This window comes from Pleurodeles waltl, chromosome 2_2 (assembly GCF_031143425.1).
Source record: "Pleurodeles waltl isolate 20211129_DDA chromosome 2_2, aPleWal1.hap1.20221129, whole genome shotgun sequence".
NCBI lineage: Eukaryota > Metazoa > Chordata > Amphibia > Caudata > Salamandridae > Pleurodeles > Pleurodeles waltl.
The window spans coordinates 850795081-850821502 of record NC_090439.1 but is presented as its reverse complement, the minus strand read 5'-3'; the positions used below and the strand labels follow the sequence as shown (position 1 = coordinate 850821502).

The window sequence follows — 26422 nt, the reverse complement described above, 5'->3', positions numbered from 1 at the left end:
CCAGACACACTCCATGGGGCTTTGGAGACTGCTTCGTGTAAGGACAGGCACAGCCCTATTGAGGTGATTATTTTTAAACTAATGCTTTTATTGAAAATTGTGGAATTCTCGTAGGCCATATATTGTTTGTTTTTAATTTCTGGGTCACATAACCAGCACCGTAGATTACAGGGAGAGCGGACCAAGTGGGTCACTTCGCTATTTTGTTCTTAATTGCGCTCTGGGGGAAAAGGGCCTGTTAGAGCCCGAGGTGTTTTTGGTCGGTCATACTTAGTGTGCCTTTAGTTGGAGGGAGGTATCAGGCCAGTCTTTCTTTCTTGGCCACACCCCCTCATGTCTCTCGTGCTGGCCACCGGAATTTAAACCAGTCGGGCCACAGGCGCCCAGCGGACCCCCTTCTGGCACGCCAAAGGCAAGTCCATCTGCGCGCAACCCAGACAAGGAATTAGGGATGCTGCTAGTTTAGAATTAGGGGACACTTGCCAACACTACTCTAAGGATCAGCTCTGGAGCTTTGCACCTAAGGAATGTTGCATGGGAGGTGGGCGGTTTCTTTACCTCCTGAGGCGGGCTGGAGTTGTAAGCTCTACACATGGACCTTTTTGATAACCCCGCTACCAAAGGAAAGTCACCCATCCCTCTGAGTCCCTCCCGGAGAGCCTCAGGAGGTGAGAGGAGGAAGGCAACACAAAACATTCTTAGGTGTGGGTTGGTAAACAGCTGCTCCTTAATCAGACATACCCTGGAAATAAGGGAAACCATTATGGAGTTAGAGCTAGACTGCCTTTTTATGACTGAGACATGGACCAAGGAAGTCTCCGATCCTGATATTGTCTCAGCTACTCCCCAGGATATGAGGTGATGGGTGCATAGATCAGGCAGGAGAGGGGGTTGGGGTGATGTTTAAAAATGATTTCAACTGTTGCTTAGATTTCATCAATTCAAGCATAGAGACATGTGACAGAGCCTATGTTAAGGTCAGACAGGGTAATATGCAATGGCTGGAAGGTATCCTGGTCTATCGTCCACCTTGATCCAAAAAGACATTTTTGGATACATGGCATCAGATTATTGAACCTGTGACAGTATTTGATTAGAGTATAATTTTAGGGGATTTCAATTTTCGCTTGAAGGAGGAGAGGGACAATGATACCCACACCTTTCTGGACTTTGTCCTCTTTTGGTTGGAGTCAAGGGGTTGAAGCCATTACACATATGGCAGGGCATGTGCTGGATGGGATCTTTTCTAAACAAGGGGTGGTTACCCTTTCTGGAAGCCTGCAGTTAGACTGGACTGATCATAGCCTGATCCCTTTTGAAGTCAGGCCTGATAGGGTGTTGGAACCTAAGCAGAACACCCCAAGTACAGCAGGAATTGAGGCAAAATAGAGGGGAAGGTTCTACGGTAGCCCTTAATAAACATCAGGATATGTTACTGTGGGGTCAAGGGCCACTGGTGGAGAACTTTGATCACTGGGTCAGGGAGGCAGTTGAAGTAGTGGCTCCACTGGTGAATGTGAGTAATAGGATAAATAAAACAGTTTCAGCACAGTGGTATACAAAGGAACTTAAGGAGGCCCAGAGAGTAGGTAGAAGGCAGGAATGGAAATGGAAACTGGATCCGGAAAAAAGTAGAGAAAGTGAAGCTAAGGGAATTAAGGAAAAAAATGCAAACTGGCTATCAAAGAAGCTAAATTAAGGTTCTATACACAGAAGATTAGGAGTGCAGTCAATGTAGACCCCCCTCCCCCTCCAAGCCCCCAATATCTCAGGTTATTGAAATTTGCAACTCTTTTGCGTTAAGGTTCCTGGGTTCTTTAGAGACAAAATTCTGAAAATTCACTCAGATTTTCCCACCATGTGTACAGAGGTGGTTGGGCCAGAAGTTGGGATAGCTGGTGGGGCAGATGGAGGACCGACTTTGGCTGAATTTTCCTCTCTGGATGCCGAAAAGATCAAGTCCCTTTTTAAAGGGATCACTTTGGGCTCACCAGACGATACCTGTCTGCCAAGGGTGCTACACATGGAGATTGAATACAATATGGAGGCACTAGAAAGAGTGTGTGCCGAGATGTTGGAATCTGCCAATTTGGAAAGAGACATTTGTCATTTCCTTGAAAAGAAACCTGGAGGGGATCCGGGTGACCTAAAAAATCTACGTCCCATTGCCCTCCCGTCTGCTCCTGCCTAGGCCCTGGAAAAAAACATTAATCATGAGCTAGCCAGCTATCTGCCGGCACATAGTTGCCTTGACCCTTCTCAGCATGGTTTCTGAAAAAACCACAGCATGGAATCCGCACTCCTTGCTACTACATATATAGTTTGCAGGCATGTTGATTGTCGGTTGCCGCTATTCTAGTCTTACTGGACCTATCTCAAGCCTTTGATACCATCTTGCAACAGCTAATGGTACAACGATTGTGTCAAGAAGGTCTGAGGGATAAGGCGCTTGAGATACTGGAAACGTTTCTCTATAGTGGAACTATCACAGTTAGCTGCTGTGATTTTAGATCAGCCCCGGTTCAGCTGCCCTGTGGAGTCCCTAAGGGATGATCTCTTACCCCGACCCTCTTTAATCAATATGTGGTCCCCCCTGGCAAAGCTGGTTTGCTCTTTTGGCTTCAGGTATCCTCGTACGCGGACCCAAAACATTGTGTCTATTAAAGACGACTGGGAAACTGTGTCAGACAGGTTCCTAGCTTGCATGAGGGAAGTTAGTCGCTGGATGGGTCAGAATAGGCTGAAAATTAAGGGGGATCAAACAAAGATTTTGACTTTCGAAACAGGTACCTCTATTTGGGGCAACCGTTGGTGGCCCGAGCCCTGTGGGACTTTACCTATCCCCATTTAAGCAGCTAAGAAACTGGGGGTCATGCTCGATACTTTCCTAGCCTTTGGCATGCAGGTCAGCAGGGTAGCGAGTGCATGTGTCTGGTTGGTTAAAATCTTAAAAAAGGTTTTGCCTTTTATACCCCGGGAGTTCAAGGTGAAGATGGTTCTGACACGTATTATATAGAGGCTGGACTACTGCAACGCTTTGTACTTAAACATAAATCATTCTTCCCTGAATAAGCTTCAGCTTATTTAGAATGCGGAGGCCCGGTTAGTGCTCGGTCTGCCTTAGTTTTTGTCAGTTAAGGAGGGACTTGGGTAGCTGCACTGGTTGCCTGTTAGGAAGCGAATCACCTTTAAGGTTCTGTGTATGACTTATAAGGCCCTCCCTTCCCAGGGCTCAGCATTCTTGCAAGATGTTCTTAAGTGGTACTCTCCATGTCGCTCTCTAAGGTCTGCGGACCTCAGGTTAGCACTGGTGCCTTGCTGTAAAAAAGTAAAATGGGCAAAGCTTTTGGAATTCTTTACCAGCCCAGATTAGAGTAATTACTCCTCTCTTACGGTTTCGTAAGCAACTCTAAACCTGGATGTTCACACAATAGTCTGGCTTAGGCTGTATCTGCATCCGCTCATACCGCTTAGCGCCTCAATACCTTGTGGTCTGAATGTGCTCTAGGAATAGTGAAAAAATACAAAAAATACAAGTGTCAGCTCCTCCCACCACTCTAGCCCATGCGGACCCATAAGGATATGCATGGCACACCTCAGTTCCCTTTGTGTGACAGGCTAGAGTGAATTCACAAACAGCCCAACTGTCATCCTGACCCAGACGTGTATTCCACAGACAGGCAGAGGCACAGAATGGTTAAGCAAGAAAATGCCCACTTTCTAAAAGTGGCATTTTCAAACTTACAACTTCACCAAAATATGTATTTTAAATTGTGAGTATAGTCAGCTTTAGTCGGCTTAGTCACTATTACTTAAGTGATAGAAACTAATGAAACAACATGAACTATATACTCTGTATCCACTCTAAAAGGGACAATGGTGAAATTCCCAGGCCAAGTTGAAGGAAAGTGAATTTTGGGATGAATATATGCTTAAGCTTACCAAATAATCCTCTATATTTAGGTTACTCCTAATGTAACCAGAGAATTAGGCTATTAGTGATCAAGCTGTACTAATTCCTTTTAGAGACATCTACCCAATCAATATGACAAGTGGTCCTATCACTCCCTCCTGCCTAAATTGGGTTGTGGTTACTTGGAACATACTATCTTTATTATTGATATGTTACATGGAATAATTTCTCAAGATTTTTAAATTATTTTTTAAATTCCCCTTTGGTAAAACCATGAACAAAAGATTTAAATACAAACAATTCATTTTCAACCATTTCCTACAATGAGTATAATACTTGCAAATATTCTTTTTGTGCTTGTAGGTAAAAGTGGACTTGATCGAGCTATCCGGAAAGTGTTGTGGAGGCTTTGACTTGAGGGCAGAATTGGAGAGATCGTTCATGCTAGAGCCCACCTCTCCTGGAAGAGCAAAGACAACGAAAGGTTTCAAACTTGGAAAACATAAACATGAGACTTTTATAACCAGGTAAGATAATCAGTAACACACTGTCAGTGCAGGGTTCTTTATATAGGACAACAAATACCTGTAGATGTTCATACTTGCATAGTATCCACCGTTCCATGTTGAACGGACACCTTCTTCTATCAAATGCTTCTTCTTAAGAAATATCTCCCCAGAAGCAAAATGGATTTGGAAATGTGTGATTAGCTACCACGGGGTGTCTGAGTGTCTCCAGTGATAGCCACCATGGCAATAACATTGCCAGTGCCAAATGTGACCCCCTCACTACGTAAGTGGGGTTGCCTTTGAATCCTTGTATGTTTCTTTTTTTCTCCATCATGCCGCAGAGTACGCATTGTGAGATTTGCTGCTGCAAAGATCTTTGGCTGGTAGTTGGCAGATGATTTAGGTTTGTATTGGTGGGGGTGGGGGGGGTCTTCACCATGTGAGGGGACTGCTTAGCCAACATGACCATGTCCAGTGATTCTCAGCCTTTCTTGCCTCAAACACTGCCTCATATTGCTAGAAAGTAGTAGTTCCTTCTGCCCCCTCTGCATCTCAGGTAGCTTTAGCTGGGAATACATCTCTGTGTTGAGCAGCTATGCTGTGGAACAAAGCCAAGTACACACAAGCTGGTGAGCCAGTTGTTGCTGTGTAGTAGTGGCTTTGAGTGAGCTATTACCTGAAAAAAAAAAATCGGGCCACAACACAAATTTTGGGTACTACGTTTGTGAGAGGAATGGTACGCAAATGTGTTTACCCATTGAGGTATGAAAGCGCAATACATATGAATAGTGTACAGTTCGACAGTACTGAGTGTTATTCAAAGTACTCTGTGCAGGTCTGTGATCTGGCACCCCACACGTGGTTTGACAAGTTGCTACTTGTCACTCACTATCCAGCATACAGATAGAGTACAGAAGCAATTTTCAAGCATACAATCTTACCAGTAAAAAGCTGTTTTGCTAAGATTGTGCACTCTGATAAGGTAGACTCACCTATAAGCAGAATGTAGCATATATATGTAATTGCAAGTTATTTTGAGATTAGGATAGAGGTCTATTAATGTGAGGTATTTGTCCATTGTGAAGACCAGGCCCTTGAGTATGAGGGTCTGCCGGTGCAAATGAGTGCATAATTAATCTTAGCAGTTTAGGTCTAGACAGTAGCTTGCCGCGTAAAAGACATGTTGGCTATGACAGAATTGTGCCTTTTGTTGTTTTGGAAGACATGGAAATAATGAAAAGGCTCATCTGAGTTGTAACATTGTGCTTCATGTAAAATATACATTTAGTATATAGTGCTGATAAGTAAATTGTGGCATGTGAAGAGGGGGACTGATGTTTTACAGAGGTACTGCCTGCACTTGACCAGTTTCTCTTTTTGATTCCTATGGTGCTGTGTTGCTTCTTTTTCTGTGACATGAATGATGTTCATTGTTCACTCCATAGCTAGCCCTCTTTGTTTGGGACAGACTTTAGAACACTCTTAACAGCTTTGCGATTTGTCAAATTACTTTGAGGAACACATTTCCAAAATCTGTGGCAGTCGGGTGCAATTTGCTTTTCTCCCAATAACTGCCGAAGACCCAGCTCAGATCTTGGAACATAGTGAATTATTGCACAGCTAAAATGATGTTCCTGCCTTGACTGAACTAGATCTGTGGAATCCAGGATTGTTGCAAAAAATAGCTAATTCCATGTCTTCAGCCTTATCACTGAATCCACTTCCTCCTAGGATCTGGAGTGAAAAATCTGCTTCTTTTGGTCATTCCATGCTTAGAGGTTTGTTATAACTCCTTGTCAGAAGATTAATTGCTGAAGGAATGGAAGAGAACACTCGTAATTCGATTTTTGATGAAGCCTGTTTTGAGCAATTTTCACCCTATGACAGTATTGTAGTTGTCAATGAAAAATATGGAAAAATATTTTATCAGACGGATCTCGAGCTATATTGAACACCACCAAAAACTTGCGTAAACCTGTTCAGTCTAGTTTTGCCCTTCCCACGGCACTGAAACCACTCTAGTCTCTGTTTCTCGTGACCTAAGAATGTCAACAGACAAGGGTCATTTTGTGGCTGTTCTGCTATACAATCTGTCTGCCACATTTGATACAATATCCCTTTGCAAAATTCTTCTTCTTTGAGTCCATTTAATTTGTGAAACTGCCTTTGAGGAACAAAGTACAAAACCGAATTGCAGTCCCAGCGTCAGCCTAACATATGGTGATCTTGGGCAATGTACACCGTTTACAGCCCATTCACTGTCAAGCATAGGATAAGATCTTTTCAGAGAAAAGTGCGAGTCACATTGTAACACAGTTTAACAATGCTTGGTGTTCACTTTGATGTGTAAAGCATATCCTTCATTTAGGACACGTGTGGCAACTCATTTAAGAGAGCTGGATATGTTTAAAGACACTTTTTAGTAAGGGTTTTGTGTGTGTTTACCTACAAAATAATTATATATTCCATCTGCAACTGTGTCTTTTTCGGAACACATACATTAGTGGATATAAACGATTTCCTCATGTTGCCTTGCAGGCACTAGAGCCATGATTTGGATGGTGCAGTGGGCTGGGGGCCAAAAGCTCTAGGAAACCCACAGAGCACTGATTATTGCTATCTGTTACTGCTAGGCAAGCAGTCACAAGATCTGTTACTGCTAGCAAGCAGTCACAAGATCTGTTACTGCTGGGCAAGCAGTCACAAGAGCAGTTACTGCTAGGCAAGCAGTCACAAGATCTGTTACTGCTAGGCAAGCAGTCACAAGAGCAGTTACTGCTAGGCAAGCAGTCACAAGAGCAGTTACTGCTAGGCAAGCAGTCACAAGAGCAGTTACTGCTAGGCAAGCAGTCACAAGAGCAGTTACTGCTAGGCAAGCAGTCACAAGATCTGTTACTGCTAGCAAGCAGTCACAAGAGCAGTTACTGCTAGGCAAGCAGTCACAAGAGCAGTTACTGCTAGCAAGCAGTCACAAGATCTGTTACTGCTAGGCAAGCAGTCACAAGAGCAGTTACCTTGCAGGCACTAGGGCAATGATTTGGATGGTTCCGCAGGTGCAGTGGCACAGGGACCAAAAGCTCTAGGAAACCCAATCGAGCACCGGTTATTGCTGTCTGTTTCCATTAGGCAAGCGGTCGGAAGCGCAGTTACCTTGTAGGCACTAGGGCAGTGATTTGGGTGGTGCAGCAGGTGCTGTGGCACAGGGGCCAACAACTCTAGGAAACCCACCAAGCCCCGATTATTGCTATATGTTATTACGAAGCAGTCAGTCCCAAGTGCAGTTACCTTGCAGGCACTAGGGCTATGATATATAGATGGTGCAGTGTTACAGGGGCCAGACGCTCTTGGAAAGCTAGAGCACCGATTATTGCTCTATGTTACCACTGAATAAGCAGTCCCAAGGGCATGATTTGGATGGTGGAGATGGTGCAGCAGGTGCAGTGGCACAGGGGCCAACAACTCCAGGAAACCCACCGATTATTGCTGTCTGTTACCATTAGGCAAGCGGTCACAAGTGCAGTTACCTTGCAGGCACTAGGGCAATGATATGGATAGTGCACCAGGGGCAGTGGCGCAGGGGCCAAAAGCTCTATGAAACCTAGAGCACTGATTATTGCTATATGTTACCACTGGATAAGCAGTTCCAAGCGCATGATTTGGATGGTGCAGCAGGTGTAGTGATACAGGGGCCAAGAGCTCCAGGAATCCCGCCGAGCACCTATTATAGCTATATGTTACCACTAAACAAGCAGTCACAAGCGCTGTTACCTTATAGACACTAGGAGGCCACAATTTGAATGGTGCACCATATGCAGAGCACAGAGGCCAGAAGCTCTAGGAAACCCACTGAACACCGATTATTGCTATATGTTACCACTAAACAAACAGTCACAAGCGCAGGTACCTTGCAGGCATTAGGGTCCACACTATATGTTACCACTAAACAACCATTCACAAGCACAGCTACCTTGCAGGCACTGGAGGGTGGGGAAGGATCACTATTTGAATGGTGCAGCAGGTGCAGTGGCGTAGGAGCCTAAAGCTCTAGGAAACCCACTGAACACCGATTAGTGCTATGTTTTATTACTAAACAAGCAGTCAAGAATGTTTTTTTTAATTCTTTTGTAACCATTGCATCCAAAGTAACGCATAGCCTAAAGATGTGTTTTTATAGTAAGCTTAGAACTACATATCCCATAATGCCACATAAAGACATAAGAGGGAGAGATAGTGTATATTGCTAAGAATGGATCACTCGTTTATAATGATCAAGACATTGTTGGTTGAAACGCATTGGTGTTGGGTTAATTGATCTACAGATTAAATGGGAAATTCCAAGAATCCTGTGAGTGCCGCATTTAACTGTGAGTCAATTTGTGGGAGAATTAATACAGGGAATCGGTACTTCCCTGACGCGAGCACCAATGATTTGAGCGCACCTGGAGGGGACGATTTGGTGAAATGATTTATATATATGTTTTATTATTTTTTATTTTATTTTAATTAATTTCTTTTCATTCATTTATTTATTTTGCCCCGATCCCACGGAACTCTGTCTGGATTGCAAAAAAATGGCAGCTATTTTATCTTTTTAAATAAATATGACCCCAAGGTGGAACAAGACCTGGGGGTCAGTGTATTTATTATTTTATTATTGGGGGGAGACTTGTGTGATGCCCTGTCCCTGAGCCAATTGGGGCCTGGGAATCCTGTAACTTATGGCCTGACATGTTTATGAAAGGGGAGGAGGGCATGCAGCACCCCTCCCCAAGCTGATCACAACATGAATAGTATAGGAGAGGGGTCATGCCGCCCGGAGGACCCCATTCCCTGGGCCCAGTAAAATAATCAAAGGGCAGAGGAACACGTGGCCCCCTTCCTCCTGTCCATCACGGCCAGAGGATACCATATCCCGTAGCCTGACATAATAATCAGAGGGTAGGGGTGCACTGCCCACCTCCCCAAGCCGATCACGGCCTGGGGGACCCCATCTCTTCGGGCCCAGCATTAAAATTAAAGAGCAGAGACCCATCTCCGCAAAGCCCTTATGGCCCTGGGGAAACCTATTCCCGGGGCCAGTTTTTCTGTGGTGTCGTGGGGAGCCCACTCTCTGGACACTGTTTCCGTGCCTGCAAGAGCATGGGCAGGGAACACTTGTCTGATTCCCAAAATGTTCCTGCATGTGGGAGCAGACATTTGTTTCCTTGCCCTTGTGAGCACAGAAACTCTGATTGTTCGTGCCGGGGGGGAGCAATGCCAGCTCCTGCCGCACCCAGTGTGGGTGCATGCTGGAGCTGTCAGGGCTGCAGGGGTCCTGTGGCTGCTTCCCTCAGTGTATTGCCCCAGGTGGGCGCCTACCTAAGGCCCCAGGGCATGGAGTCCCCGGGGCCCATAGTGATTCAGGGAGGGAATTTACGTAACCCTCTCCCCTTAATTAAAAAAAAAAAAAAAAAGTGGCTGGGGTCCCTGGGGCATGTAGTGGGCCCTGGTGCACAATCACTGATTTGGTCCATTTTTTTGAAGGAGACTGCAGAAGACCTGTATTTGGTGACTGCTGGACTGTGAACCATGTACAGGTGCCCACAGATAACACCACCGCCATATGGTAGTGCAACACGCAGGGTAGGGTCGTGGATCCTGTGCAAGAGGCACTGCACCTCTTCACATGGATGGAATGCCAGGAGATTTTCCTGCTGGTTTGCCACCTAGTTGGATTTCTCAACATTAGGCTGGACAAAGTCAACCGTTTGTACCTAATAAATCAAGAATACTGGCGCCATCTAGAGGTAGTGCAGGGATCCTTTTGTGAATTTGTAAAACTTTGGCTCGATCTTTTCGCCACCACAGAGAATGTGCAATATCAGCCCTTTGTACGTTGGAGTTCTTAATGGTCTCTTCCTCAAAAACGTGTTCCAATTGGACTGGAACTCCGGTCTCCTGTACACCTCTACGTCGATACCACTCTTGCCTCGAGTTCTCAAGAAGATGAAGTCCTTCCAGGCCCAATTCATCCTGGTTGCTTCGAACTGGGCATGGAGAGTGTGGTATCCGGAACTCCTGGGCTTGAGCGTCTGTCCTCCAGTCAGGCTGCCCCTTCAGAAGGGTCTGCTGTATCTTCTTTCTGCGCGCATTGTGCCGTTCGTTGTGCCCCAAAGGAATTTGAACTTGGTTCTTACATTCCTCATGAATGCTCCCTTCGGACCTCTCCACAGCTGTCCTCTTCAACAGCTCACCCTCAAAACAGTATGTCTCATACTCCTAACACTGGCACAATGGATGAATGAGCTACAAATCCTCTGTCAACCCATTTTACACCACTTTGTATCCCGATAAGGTGGTTCTACAGACCCCAGCCTCCTTCCTTCTTAAAGTGGTGACTCCATTTCATGTGGGGCAGACCATCACACTTGTGGCGTTCTTTGCTCTACCTCTCCCCTCCAAGGAGAAGGAGGGAATCAATTGATTAGATCTAAAAAGGGCCAGTAGTTTCTATATTAATTATACCATAGAACACTATGTGGATGATCAGCCCTGTATCTGATTCTTATATCTGATTTGCTCGAGCAGAGAAAGGCAAGGCTATGCAGAAGAGCACCATCTCTTTCTGGATCATACTATGAATTAAGATCTGCCTCAGACTAGCCAAAATCAACCTCCGGAATGCTTATGGGCTCCTTCCACCAGAGCCAAGGCTGCTACCATTGTGTCGGCACGTGGAGTACCTGTAGTTGACATTTGCCAGGCAGCGACATTGGAGTTCGTCCATACGTTTATGAAGCACTATTGTCTGGATAATCACGTCGAGAAGGGCAGTGTGCCTGCTCAGTCCTGCAGGAGTTTTTGATCCAAGTCAGTTCACAGACCCTCAGCATAGGAGATACTGCTTTGGTTTTGGTATCTACTCAATAAATTAGGAATCTCAAGTTAGAAGTCTGTATCAGAAGAGCAAGTTACTTGCCTTCGGTAACGTTCTTTCTGGTAGAGACTCTGACCGCAGATTCCTCACTTACCCTAACGTCCTCCCTGTTGTGTGAACCAGTTTCTTCTCATTTGAAAATATTCCAATTTGAATCTGCACACTAGTCACTACCAATCTGGCGATGGATTCTACTTCTGCGGGCACGGACAGTCAAGAAAGGAACTGATGTCAGTGCACTATATATGACCCCATGCATCACTTCTGGAGCGGCGCAGTCGGTTCAGAGTCGACTGGCACCATCTGTGGGCACACAGGGGGTACTGCCTTGGATTTTCCAGATCCAGTCTGACACCTAGGGAGTATTCAAAAGGTGAGTAATGTGCGATTAGATAGAGTCTGTACCAGAAAGAGGATTACCAAAGTGTAAGGAAATGCCTCCTTGGCATGGTTACCCCCTGACTTTTTGCCTTTGCTGATGCCAAGTTATGATTTGAAAGTGTGGTGGAGCCTGCTAATCAGGCCCCAGCACTAGTGTTCTTTCCCTAACCTGTACTTTTGTTTCCACAATTGGCACACCCTGGCATCCAGGTAAGTCCCTTGTAACTGGTACCCCTGGTATCAAGGGCCCTGATGCCAGGGAAGGTCTCTAAAGGCTGCAGCATGTGTTATGCCACCCTGGGGACCCCTCACTCAGCACAGACACACTGCTTGCCAGCTTGTGTGTGCTAGTGGGGATAAAATGACTAAGTCTGTGTAAAGAAATGGCTCCCTGTTGCAGTTACCCCCCACTTTTTGCCTGATACTGATGCTGACTTGACTGAGAAGAGTGCTGGGACCCTGCTAACCAGGCCCCAGCACCAGTGTTCCTTCACCTAAAATGTACCATTGTATCCACAATTGGCACACCCTGGCATTCAGATAAGTCCCTTGTAACTGGTACTTCTAGTACCAAGGGCCCTGATGCCAAGGAAGGTCTCTAAGGGCTGCAGCATGTCTTATGCCACCCTAGAGACCCCTCACTCAGCACAGACACACTGCTTACAAGCCTGTGTGTGCTAGTGAGAACAAAATGAGTAAGTCGACATGGCACTCCCCTCAGGGTGCCATGCCAGCCTCTCACTGCCTATGCAGTATAGGTAAGACACCCCTCTAGCAGGCCTTACAGCCCTAAGGCAGGGTGCACTATACCATAGGTGAGGGTACCAGTGCATGAGCACTGTGCCCCTACAGTGTCTAAACAAAACCTTAGACATTGTAAGTGCAGGGTAGCCATAAGAGTATATGGTCTGGGAGTCTGTTTTACACGAACTCCACAGCACCATAATGGCTACACTGAAAACTGGGAAGTTTGGTATCAAACTTCTCAGCACAATAAATGCACACTGATGCCAGTGTACATTTTATTGTAAAATACACCAGAGAGGGCACCTTAGAGGTGCCCCCTGAAACTTAACCGACTATCTGTGTAGGCTGACTAGTTTTAGCAGCCTGCCACAAACCGAGACATGTTGCTGGCCCCATGGGGAGAGTGCCTTTGTCACTCTGAGGCCAGTAACAAAGCCTGCACTGGGTGGAGATGCTAACACCTCCCCCAGGCAGGAATTGTCACACCTGGCGGTGAGCCTCAAAGGCTCACCTCCTTTGTGCCAACCCAGCAGGACACTCCAGCTAGTGGAGTTGCCCGCCCCCTCCGGCCAGGCCCCACTTTTGGCGGCAAGGCCGGGGAAAATAATGAGAAAAACAAGGAGGAGTCACTGGCCAGTCAGGACAGCCCCTAAGGTGTCCTGAGCTGAAGTGACTCTAACTTTTAGAAATCCTCCATCTTGCAGATGGAGGATTCCCCCAATAGGGTTAGGATTGTGACCCCCTCCCCTTGGGAGGAGGCACAAAGAGGGTGTACCCACCCTCAGGGCTAGTAGCCATTGGCTACTAACCCCCCAGACCTAAACACGCCCTTAAATTTAGTATTTAAGGGCTACCCTGAACCCTAGAAAATTAGATTCCTGCAACTACAAGAAGAAGGACTGCCTAGCTGAAAACCCCTGCAGCGGAAGACCAGAAGACGACAACTGCCTTGGCTCCAGAAACTCACCGGCCTGTCTCCTGCCTTCCAAAGATCCTGCTCCAGCGACGCCTTCCAAAGGGACCAGCGACCTCGACATCCTCTGAGGACTGCCCCTGCTTCGAAAAGACAAGAAACTCCCGAGGACAGCGGACCTGCTCCAAGAAAAGCTGCAACTTTGTTTCCAGCAGCTCCAAAGAACCCTGCAAGCTCCCCGCAAGAAGCGTGAGACTTGCAACACTGCACCCGGCGACCCCGACTCGGCTGGTGGCGATCCAACACCTCAGGAGGGACCCCAGGACTACTCTGATACTGTGAGTACCAAAACCTGTCCCCCCTGAGCCCCCACAGCGCCGCCTGCAGAGGGAATCCCGAGGCTTCCCCTGACCGCGACTCTTTGAACCTAAAGTCCCGACGCCTGGGAGAGACCCTGCACCCGCAGCCCCCAGGACCTGAAGGACCGGACTTTCACTGGAGGAGTGACCCCCAGGAGTCCCTCTCCCTCGCCCAAGTGGAGGTTTCCCCGAGGAATCCCCCCCTTGCCTGCCTGCAGCGCTGAAGAGATCCCGAGATCTCTCATAGACTAACATTGAAAACCCGACGCTTGTGTCTACACTGCACCCGGCCGCCCCCGCGCCGCTGAGGGTGAAATTTCTGTGTGGGCTTGTGTCCCCCCCGGTGCCCTACAAAACCCCCCTGGTCTGCCCTCCGAAGACGCGGGTACTTACCTGCAAGCAGACCGGAACCGGGGCACCCCCTTCTCTCCATTCTAGCCTATGTGTTTTGGGCACCACTTTGAACTCTGCACCTGACCGGCCCTGAGCTGCTGGTGTGGTGACTTTGGGGTTGCTCTGAACCCCCAACGGTGGGCTACCTTGGACCAAGAACTGAACCCTGTAAGTGTCTTACTTACCTGGTAAAACTAACAAAAACTTACCTCCCCTAGGAACTGTGAAAATTGCACTAAGTGTCCACTTTTAAAACAGCTATTTGTGAATAACTTGAAAAGTATACATGCAATTTTGATGATTTGAAGTTCCTAAAGTACTTACCTGCAATACCTTTCGAATGAGATATTACATGTAGAATTTGAACCTGTGGTTCTTAAAATAAACTAAGAAAAGATATTTTTTCTATATAAAAACCTATTGGCTGGATTTGTCTCTGAGTGTGTGTACCTCATTTATTGTCTATGTGTATGTACAACAAATGCTTAACACTACTCCTTGGATAAGCCTACTGCTCGACCACACTACCACAAAATAGAGCATTAGTATTATCTATTTTTACCACTATTTTACCTCTAAGGGGAACCCTTGGACTCTGTGCATGCTATTCCTCACTTTGAAATAGCACATACAGAGCCAACTTCCTACATTGGTGGATCAGCGGTGGGGTACAAGACTTTGCATTTGCTGGACTACTCAGCCAATACCTGATCACACGACAAATTCCAAAATTGTCATTAGAAATTGATTTTTGCAATTTGAAAAGTTTTCTAAATTCTTAAAAGACCTGCTAGGGCCTTGTGTTAGATCCTGTTTAGCATTTCTTTTAGAGTTTAAAAGTTTGTAAAAGTTTGAATTAGATTCTAGAACCAGTTGTAGATTCTTAAAAAGTATTCCAACTTTTAGAAGCAAAATGTCTAGCACAGATGTGACTGTGGTGGAACTCGACACCACACCTTACCTCCATCTTAAGATGAGGGAGCTAAGGTCACTCTGTAAAATAAAGAAAATAACAATGGGCCCCAAACCTACCAAAATACAGCTCCAGGAGCTTTTGGCAGAGTTTGAAAAGGCCAACCCCTCTGAGGGTGGCAACTCAGAGGAAGAGGATAGTGACTTGGAGGAAAATTCCCCCCTACCAGTCCTATCTAGGGAGAACAGGGTCCCTCAAACCCTGACTCCAAAAATAATAGTCAGAGATGCTGGTTCCCTCACAGGAGAGACCAACACCTCTGAAATCACTGAGGATAGCCCCAGTGAAGAGGACATCCAGTTAGCCAGGATGGCCAAAAGATTGGCTTTGGAAAAGCAGCTCCTAGCCATAGAAAGGGAAAGAAAAGAGATGGGCCTAGGTCCCATCGATGGTGGCAGCAACTTAAATAGGGTCAGAGATTCTCCTGACATCCTAAAAATCCCCAAAGGGATTGTAACAAAATATGAAGATGGTGATGACATCACCAAATGGTTCACAGCTTTTGAGAGGGCTTGTGTAACCAGAAAAGTAAACAGATCTCACTGGGGTGCTCTCCTTTGGGAAATGTTCACTGGAAAGTGTAGGGATAGACTCCTCACACTCTCTGGAAAAGATGCAGAATCTTATGACCTCATGAAGGGTACCCTGATTGAGGGCTTTGGATTCTCCACTGAGGAGTATAGAATTAGATTCAGGGGGGCTCAAAAATCCTCGAGCCAGACCTGGGTTGATTTTGTAGACTACTCAGTAAAAACACTAGATGGTTGGTTAACTGGAAATGAAGTGTGTGACTATGTTGGGCTTTATAATTTGTTTATGAAAGAACACATTTTAAGTAACTGCTTCAATGAAAAGTTGCATCAGTATCTGGTAGACCTAGGTCCAATTTCTCCCCAAGAATTGGGAAAGAAGGCAGACCACTGGGTCAAGACTAGGGTAACCAAAACTTCCACTGGGGGTGACCAAAAGAAAGGGGTTACAAAAACTCCCCAGGAGAAAGTGGGTGACACTAGAAACAAAGAAAAAGAGTCCTCTGTAGGCCCCCAAAAACCAGAACAGGTGGGTGGGCCCCAAGACACAACCCAAAACAAAGGTGGGTACCAGGGTAAGAACTGGGATGCCACTAAGGCATGGTGCCACAACTGTAAACAGTCTGGGCACCACACCAAGGACACTTCTTGTCCCAAAAACAAACCCCAGAACAAAATTCCAGGGGTAACCAGTGTAGCCATGGGAGATGACTCCTCAGATGAGGAGGTCTTCCTAGCCTTCAACTGGAAACAGGGCCCAACAGGTGAGTTGGAGATTCCAGAGGGAAGTAGACACTTCCACCACCTACTGGTGAATGGAATCCCAACCACTGCCCTGAGAGACACTTGTGCCAGTCACACTATTGTGCATGACAGGCTGGTGCTCTCAAACCAGTACATCCCAGGTGAGACTGCCAGGGTAAGAGTTAGCCTAGACAGGGTCACTAAGAGGCCTGTGGCTTTAGTGCCCATAGAAGTGGGTGGCACTCTTAGCTGGAGAAGGGTAGTAGTCAGTACAGACCTCCCCCTTGATTGTCTCCTTGGAAATGACTACCCAGAGGTTAGTCAGAGCCCAAGAGAGAAACTGGTCCAGTGCCAGTCCTCTCCCAAGGATTCTGGAAGTCCTGCCTCTGCAGTAAATACAAGCAGGCCCCAGAAGAAGAAGAAAAGAAAACAGAGTAGGAAGGGTGGACAACCTTTAGCCAAGGTTACAGCAAGCCAAGGAGATTTTGCTCCAGTAGGGGAGAACTCCAAAAATGGCCCTGATAAAGTCCAACCTGACCCACAAGAAGTCCTGGCTAGTCAGGCAACTGTTAAACCTGAGTGGGTGGCTCCTCAGCTAACAGAAGAAAGAGTGGAAGAAGGGTGTTTACTACAAGATGTGGTAACCCCCCACTCTAATACAGCAGACAGGCAACCTGAACCCAAAGAAGCCTGTAACTTAGCCCCTTCCCTTTTAGGTGAAGAGCTAAAGGTGTGGTTCTGGGCACTGACAGCTGTCAGTGGCCTCTGCTGGGTGTTAGCCTTTATGGCTGCACTATCCTTAGCATGGTGGTCTGACCCCATGCCAAATAGCAAGTTAGGCCCCCTGACCCTATTGGTCATGGTGGGGTTACTCCAGCTCTGGGTAACCTCTCTGGGTAAGCTAGGGGTAACCCTGGCCAAGATAAGGTTAGCAGAGGTGGATACCTCTAAGACCAAAATAGAAAGAATGGGTGGAGACATTGAAGAGGCAGACAAGAGGCAATTCAGACTAGGTCCTATCACTGTGGAAGTAGGTCAGTTCCCCAAAGGGAATGACCTGAACAGAAGGATGTAAGGCAGAGTAGGCCCTGCAACTAACCAGCCTATTTCTCCTACTCTTCCTCGCCTGACAGACTAGGAAGACTCTCCCAGCTTGGGCTGAGTCTCCTGGCCTGTGGGCTGGGGGGGGCTTGTGTAAAGAAATGGCTCCCTGTTGCAGTTACCCCCCACTTTTTGCCTGATACTGATGCTGACTTGACTGAGAAGAGTGCTGGGACCCTGCTAACCAGGCCCCAGCACCAGTGTTCCTTCACCTAAAATGTACCATTGTATCCACAATTGGCACACCCTGGCATTCAGATAAGTCCCTTGTAACTGGTACTTCTAGTACCAAGGGCCCTGATGCCAAGGAAGGTCTCTAAGGGCTGCAGCATGTCTTATGCCACCCTAGAGACCCCTCACTCAGCACAGACACACTGCTTACAAGCCTGTGTGTGCTAGTGAGAACAAAATGAGTAAGTCGACATGGCACTCCCCTCAGGGTGCCATGCCAGCCTCTCACTGCCTATGCAGTATAGGTAAGACACCCCTCTAGCAGGCCTTACAGCCCTAAGGCAGGGTGCACTATACCATAGGTGAGGGTACCAGTGCATGAGCACTGTGCCCCTACAGTGTCTAAACAAAACCTTAGACATTGTAAGTGCAGGGTAGCCATAAGAGTATATGGTCTGGGAGTCTGTTTTACACGAACTCCACAGCACCATAATGGCTACACTGAAAACTGGGAAGTTTGGTATCAAACTTCTCAGCACAATAAATGCACACTGATGCCAGTGTACATTTTATTGTAAAATACACCAGAGAGGGCACCTTAGAGGTGCCCCCTGAAACTTAACCGACTATCTGTGTAGGCTGACTAGTTTTAGCAGCCTGCCACAAACCGAGACATGTTGCTGGCCCCATGGGGAGAGTGCCTTTGTCACTCTGAGGCCAGTAACAAAGCCTGCACTGGGTGGAGATGCTAACACCTCCCCCAGGCAGGAATTGTCACACCTGGCGGTGAGCCTCAAAGGCTCACCTCCTTTGTGCCAACCCAGCAGGACACTCCAGCTAGTGGAGTTGCCCGCCCCCTCCGGCCAGGCCCCACTTTTGGCGGCAAGGCCGGGGAAAATAATGAGAAAAACAAGGAGGAGTCACTGGCCAGTCAGGACAGCCCCTAAGGTGTCCTGAGCTGAAGTGACTCTAACTTTTAGAAATCCTCCATCTTGCAGATGGAGGATTCCCCCAATAGGGTTAGGATTGTGACCCCCTCCCCTTGGGAGGAGGCACAAAGAGGGTGTACCCACCCTCAGGGCTAGTAGCCATTGGCTACTAACCCCCCAGACCTAAACACGCCCTTAAATTTAGTATTTAAGGGCTACCCTGAACCCTAGAAAATTAGATTCCTGCAACTACAAGAAGAAGGACTGCCTAGCTGAAAACCCCTGCAGCGGAAGACCAGAAGACGACAACTGCCTTGGCTCCAGAAACTCACCGGCCTGTCTCCTGCCTTCCAAAGATCCTGCTCCAGCGACGCCTTCCAAAGGGACCAGCGACCTCGACATCCTCTGAGGACTGCCCCTGCTTCGAAAAGACAAGAAACTCCCGAGGACAGCGGACCTGCTCCAAGAAAAGCTGCAACTTTGTTTCCAGCAGCTCCAAAGAACCCTGCAAGCTCCCCGCAAGAAGCGTGAGACTTGCAACACTGCACCCGGCGACCCCGACTCGGCTGGTGGCGATCCAACACCTCAGGAGGGACCCCAGGACTACTCTGATACTGTGAGTACCAAAACCTGTCCCCCCTGAGCCCCCACAGCGCCGCCTGCAGAGGGAATCCCGAGGCTTCCCCTGACCGCGACTCTTTGAACCTAAAGTCCCGACGCCTGGGAGAGACCCTGCACCCGCAGCCCCCAGGACCTGAAGGACCGGACTTTCACTGGAGGAGTGACCCCCAGGAGTCCCTCTCCCTCGCCCAAGTGGAGGTTTCCCCGAGGAATCCCCCCCTTGCCTGCCTGCAGCGCTGAAGAGATCCCGAGATCTCTCATAGACTAACATTGAAAACCCGACGCTTGTGTCTACACTGCACCCGGCCGCCCCCGCGCCGCTGAGGGTGAAATTTCTGTGTGGGCTTGTGTCCCCCCCGGTGCCCTACAAAACCCCCCTGGTCTGCCCTCCGAAGACGCGGGTACTTACCTGCAAGCAGACCGGAACCGGGGCACCCCCTTCTCTCCATTCTAGCCTATGTGTTTTGGGCACCACTTTGAACTCTGCACCTGACCGGCCCTGAGCTGCTGGTGTGGTGACTTTGGGGTTGCTCTGAACCCCCAACGGTGGGCTACCTTGGACCAAGAACTGAACCCTGTAAGTGTCTTACTTACCTGGTAAAACTAACAAAAACTTACCTCCCCTAGGAACTGTGAAAATTGCACTAAGTGTCCACTTTTAAAACAGCTATTTGTGAATAACTTGAAAAGTATACATGCAATTTTGATGATTTGAAGTTCCTAAAGTACTTACCTGCAATACCTTTCGAATGAGATATTACATGTAGAATTTGAACCTGTGGTTCTTAAAATAAACTAAGAAAAGATATTTTTTCTATATAAAAACCTATTGGCTGGATTTGTCTCTGAGTGTGTGTACCTCATTTATTGTCTATGTGTATGTACAACAAATGCTTAACACTACTCCTTGGATAAGCCTACTGCTCGACCACACTACCACAAAATAGAGCATTAGTATTATCTATTTTTACCACTATTTTACCTCTAAGGGGAACCCTTGGACTCTGTGCATGCTATTCCTCACTTTGAAATAGCACATACAGAGCCAACTTCCTACAGTCGACATGTCACTCCCCTCAGGGTGCCATGCTAACCTCCCACTGCCTATAGGTATAGATAAGTCACTACTCTAGCAGGCCTTACAGCCCTAAGGCAGGGTGCACTATACCATAGGTGAGGGCATAAGTGCATGAGCACTATGCCACCACAGTGTCTAAGCAAAACCTTAGACATTGTAAGTGCAGGGTAGCCATAAGAGCATATGGTCTGGGAGTCTGTCATGCACAAACTCCACAGCACAATAATCGCTACACTGAAAACTGTGAAGTTTGATATCAAACTTCTCAGCACAATAAATGCACACTGATGCCAGTGTACATTTTATTGTAAAATACACCCCAGAGGGGATCTTAGAGATGCCCCCTGAAACCTTAACCGACTACCAGTGTAGGCTGACTAGTTTTAGCAGCCTGCCACACACCAGACATGTTGCTGGCCACATGGGGGAGGGCCTTTGTCACTCTGTGGCTAGTAACAAAGCCTGTACTGGGTGGAGGTGCTTCTCTCCTCCCCCTGCAGGAACTGTAACACCTGGCGGTGAGCCTCAAAGGCTCACCCCCTTTGTTACAGAACCCCAGGGCACTCCAGCTAGTGGAGTTGCCCGCCCCCTTCGGCCACGGCCCCACTTTTGGCGCCAAGGCCGGAGGAGATAATGAGAAAAACAAGAAGGAGTCACTGGCCAGCCAGGACAGCCCCTAAGGTGTCCTGAGCTGAGGTGACTCTGACTTTTAGAAATCCTCCATCTTGCAGATGGAGGATTCCCCCAATAGGGGTAGGGATGTGCCCCCCTCCCCTCAGGGAGGAGGCACAAAGAGGGTGTAGCCACCCTTAGGGCCTGTAGCCATTGGCTACTAACCCCCCAGACCTAAACACACCCCTAAATCGAGTATTTAGGGGCTCCCAGAACACAGCAAGATAGATTCCTGCAACCTAAGACGAAGAAGGACTGCTGAGCTGAAAAACTTGCAGAAAAGACGGAGACACCAACTGCTTTGGCCCCAGCTCTACCGGCCTGTCCCCCCACTTCTAAAGAACTGCTCCAGCGACGCGTTCCACAGGGTCCAGCGACCTCTGAAACCTCAGAGGGCTACCCTGCATCTAAAAGGACCAAGAACTCCAGAGGACAGCGGCTCTGCTCCACAAAGACTGCAACTTTGCTACAAAGAAGCAACTTTGAAAGAATACACGTTTCCCGCCGGAAGCGTGAGACTTTGCACTCTGCACCCGACGCCTCCGGCTCGACTTGTGGGGAACAAACACTACAGGGAGGACTCCCCGGCGACTGCGAGCCCGTGAGTAGCCAGAGTTGACCCCCCTGAGCCCCCACAGCGACGCCTGCAGAGTGAATCCAGAGGCTCCCCCTGACCTCGACTGCCGGCTTCAAAGACCCGATGCCTGGTAAGGACCCTGCACCCGCAGCCCCCAGGACCTGAAGGATCCGACCTCCAGTGCAGGAGCGACCCCCAGGTGGCCCTCTCCCTTGCCCAGGTGGTGGCTACCCTGAGGAGCCCCCTCCCACCCCCACCCCCTCGCCTGCCTGCATCGCTGAAGAGACCCCTTGGTCTCCCATTGAAACCTATTGCAAACCCGACGCCTGTTTGCACACTGCACCCGGCCGCCTCCGTGCCGCTGAGGGTGTACTTTTTGTGCTGACTTGTGTCCCCCCCGGTGCCCTACAAAACCCCCCTGGTCTGCCCTCCGAAGACGCAGGTACTTACCTGCTGGCAGACTGGAACCGGGGCACCCCGTTCTCCATTGAAGCCTATGGGTTTTGGGCACCACTTTGACCTCTGCACCTGACTGGCCCTGAGCTGCTGGTGTGGTAACTTTGGGGTTGCCCTGAACCCCCAACGGTGGGCTACCTTGGACCCAACTTTGAACCCTGTAGGTGGTTTACTTACCTGCAAAACTAAGAAACACTTACCTCCCCCAGGAACTGTTGAAAATTGCACTGTCTAGTTTTAAAATAGCTTATTGCCATTTATGTGAAAACTGTATATGCTATTTTGCTAATTCAAAGTTCCTAAAGTTCCTAAGTGAAATACCTTTCATTTAAAGTATTGTTTGTAAATCTTGAACCTGTGGTTCTTAAAATAAACTAAGAAAATATATTTTTCTATATAAAAACCTATTGGCCTGGAATTGTCTTTGAGTGTGTGTTCCTCATTTATTGCCTGTGCGTGTACAACAAATGCTTAACACTACCCTCTGATAAGCCTACTGCTCGACCACACTACCACAAAATAGAGCATTAGTATTATCTCTTTTTGCCACTATCTTACCTCTAAGGGTAACCCTTGGACTCTGTGCATGCTATTTCTTACTTTGAAATAGTACATATAGAGCCAACTTCCTACACAAAGGTTAGCAACTTGTTCTACCGGTAGCCAATTTGTGGCATATAAGAGCTATTGTTGATGGGTGTGAAACATTCTGTATAATGTGTTCTGTCTGATGTTTTTGTATCATGCACCTTGGTTTATACTGTTGAAGCACCTCATTAGCTAACTATATAGCAAATTTGTGCTGTGTTGGATGTATGAAGAGTAGTCTCGTATTCTATTGTATGATGGTGTGGCATGTGTTATGATGTACTGTTAGAAGTGATGTGCCGGCCTACCCTGATGCAACTGTGCTATGGTAGGTTTATGATGATTGTTCTGTTTAGAATATCCTGTTGAAGGTTTGTGGCATGTCTCATTGGAAAGTATGTAGTGACATGATAGAGAGCCAGGGCAGCTGTAATTATATCAGTGCTGTAAGGATGCTTGTGAAATAATGTGTTTGTGTTCTATTAGATGATGCTGTATTCCGTGGGAACACTGTAAATGGTAAATACCTTTGCATGGGTTGCTTATTTTCCCACCTGGAAAAGGCCTTGCAGTTTTAGAACCAATACTGGTTTGTCTATGATTTATCTCTGTGTAGCTTGACCTAGTAGAGAAAAAAGACGCACTGAAATGTGGCTAGACAAATTAACTGTAGCTGAGATTAACTCAAGCATTCGACCCATCACTGTTTTTTTGGATTTCAAATTAAGAGCAGAAACTGTTCAAATGTCTTACACTCCAACAGTGTTCTCTTATCTATACATATAATTAATGCTCTTCCGTTGTCTTCCCTGCTGTACTTAATCTGGTTCATAAACTCTGAACAAATATTAAGAGCCCGCTAAATTTTTGATTATGTATCTTTCTCTATGTACTCAGTTATTGAGGGATTACGTATTGCAATAAATAAAATTCCCAAAGTATGGATAATGAGCATACTGGAAGTCACCTTAGGGATGATTTTATAATGGATCCTAGCTAGCGATGTGGTGTCATTATATGATTATCAAATTTAATGCTAGCTTGCAGTACTGCAATTGCATACTTTAGGAGGTAATTTATCCATATGTATTATGTTCTGATAGACTCAGCAACTTCTTGCAGACTTACCCTTTAATTATTCATGCTTCAGGGTTCAAATCGTGACCAGTAATGCTAAGTGAGTGCAAACCTTGAGAAAATACTTTGACACATTAAAATAACTAGGTGCTTCTCCAGCCTAACTGCATAATGCGTGAGTGGAAATCAGAAATACTTTACCTCCCGAGACAGCCTGGGCCTGGAAAAATAGCTGGATGAGAATGCGTAGATTGCAAACAGGACTACAGGACTGATGGTGTAACCCCAAGGAGCGGAATCCTCGGGGTCCCCGATAGGGGCTCCTCCCTAGCATGAGCAATAGATTACAGTTAATGATGATGGCACATTAAATTGTCGTTATTTAGGGTGGTCTGATTTTGCAAATGTTTAATTGAACTTTAGAGGACAGTTGTGCTGAGAGACAACACATACAATGGGGGTGTGGACCCAGACTCTATTTATCCCCGTTGCTCCCTGCCTAATGGAATCCTTGGTGAGAAGGGATGCTCCTCACTACTTTGGATTGTCTCTGCCAAGTGGGAGAGACCCGGTATCCAAGTGTTCGCTTTTTTTGTTAAAATGTTCATGTCATTCAAGTGAAGAATGAGTTCTTTGCAAGATTTTCAGGTGGAAAAGAAACAGGCATGATTGTTTCTGTGGGAAGTATCCTTGAAGCTCAATTTATTTAATGGGACATTTATGGGCTTGACCTTCAAATTGGTTTGATTCCTTGGGACTGTAGGCTATACTGCCATAGAAAGCCCATCTTAGGATTTTGAACTGAAGCCCAGGCAGATCCTGACCTTAGGCAAGAGGCCAGTGAAGGTTTGTCCAGTCTTTTCAGTACGATTGCAAAATGACAGATATGCAACTGGAGGCTATTATATTTTTTTTCCTGGGGCAGGAGGTGTGTATTGGGTGGATTTGTGATGTTCAAATGCAGCTAAAACGAGACACAACGATGTCTGAAAACGATGTTGTGCGAGTGGAAAATGAGGTAATGTTATATGTACTTGATATGAAATGCAGATGGGCACTTGTGTTTGGGAGAACAGTCAGGTTGCTTTCTTGGCTGATGCAAAAGGATGCTAGCAGAGAAAATACCCTTGTGTTCGAAGATCTTTACCCAATTTTCTGTTAACAAGGCTTTCATGATCATCTTAAGCAATTATACTAAAAAGCCCCATTGTCCCGAACTCCCAGATGATCAGGGGTTCCTTAGCACTTGTTGAACACATAAACTGATACAGGAATTGTGGGTGTCCTTAAAGACGTGATGGCTGTGGGAGACCCTTGAGGACCATGAACCTTGGAAAGACCCCCTGGTCTGGAGGAGTGAACATAATGCCTTTAAAATGATATAAGGCAGCCTCAGGCTTACTGCTAGACAGACAAAAGCAGGTCTGTATTGAGGGTCTTAAAAAGAGTGTGATCCCAGACTCCTTGAGAAAAGGTCTGATAGTATTGGTTCCCAAGTTGTCAGATGCCAATCACATTGGGCACTCTCAGTGTAATGGTGGGAGTTAAAATATTAAAGACTGTTTTGTCCAACTGCCCTCTCAGAATTCTGACACATCTTATTCAACCTCGTTAGTCAGGGTTCATGCCACATAGAAATACAAAGGGAAACCTGAAACTCTAGCACATGTCTACTATTAATTAAAACTAAGCAATCAAGAATTTTCGGCAGTAGCCTAAGACCTCAAGAAGGAAATAGATACAGGTGGTTAGGAGTACCTGTTTGCAGTGCAGGCTAAGTTTGGCTTTGGGACAGAATTTATTAAATGGATGATTAACTTCTTTACAGTGCCTCTACAGCAGAAGTTACATCAGGACGGATTACATCTGGGAGCTGGGTGCTATGCTGGGATGTCCACTTCTTCTAGCCCTTGCTGTGGAGTCTTTGATTGAGCTGCTGTGTGGGGACACAAGACTGGGAAATAAAGACAGGCAATACTGTGCAAGTTGTGACACTATATTTGGATGACACCTTAGTATATTCTAAGATTCTCCAGATGTAATTGCCTCGTATTCTTAATGCTCTGGACATTCTTATGTCAATTCCTAGGCTTTGCCTATATTCTGTCAAGCCTGTTGACCAAGTGGGGACTGGAAGGACCCTCCCATATGTGTATATGGTTCCTAAAGAGGTTATCTGATAGAGAATTCTAGTTGCAGATTCCTTACCTTAGAATTTTCCTCCAGGCGTCCGACTGTATCCGGAGATTTTATCTTCGAGCAAAACCCTTGCACGTCGAGGTGGCGTCAGTCGACTCCATGGGCATCATTGGCATCATAGTCGCCGTGATGATGTCAGGAGTAGTACATAGACGTCGCCTCAGTGCAGTGACGTCAGTTCTTTTCTTTTCGTGCCACGTGCTGATCCAGACAGAGCTACCCTGGTCTCTTTTTGATCAATTTTAACCCTCTTGTCGAGTTTTTTGGTGATTTATTTGTTACGTCGACATGCCCCGAAGACTAGTTTCAAGCCATGCGAGGACTGTCACCGCATGATGTCGGTAACAGATCCGCATCGGGTCTGTTTGCGGTATCTGGAGTGCGACCACACCCGAAGTCGTGCTCCGAGTGCCAGGCCATGTACCCAGAGGCTTTGAGGGAGCCGTCCCTCAAGCTCATGGTGGCCTAGCGCTTGACTCTGTGTAGTTCCTGGTCTCGCTCAAGGGGAAGGTCTCGAGACCGCTCGTGAAGCTACCACCATTCTTCCTCTAAATCTTCGGGCCAAGGTAAGCAGT

General features: G+C 47.0%; 1 protein-coding gene across 2 annotated transcripts in view; it reads left to right on the top strand.

The window, feature by feature from the left end:
- Positions 1-26422, top strand: part of VIRMA (vir like m6A methyltransferase associated) — a 627318-nt gene that overhangs the window by 519855 nt on the left and 81041 nt on the right. For both annotated transcript variants that reach the window (XM_069220484.1, XM_069220485.1), the window contains exon 22: positions 4277-4440. In XM_069220484.1, coding sequence (XP_069076585.1) covers positions 4277-4440 — 164 coding nt within the window. The remainder of the gene's footprint in view (positions 1-4276; positions 4441-26422) is intronic.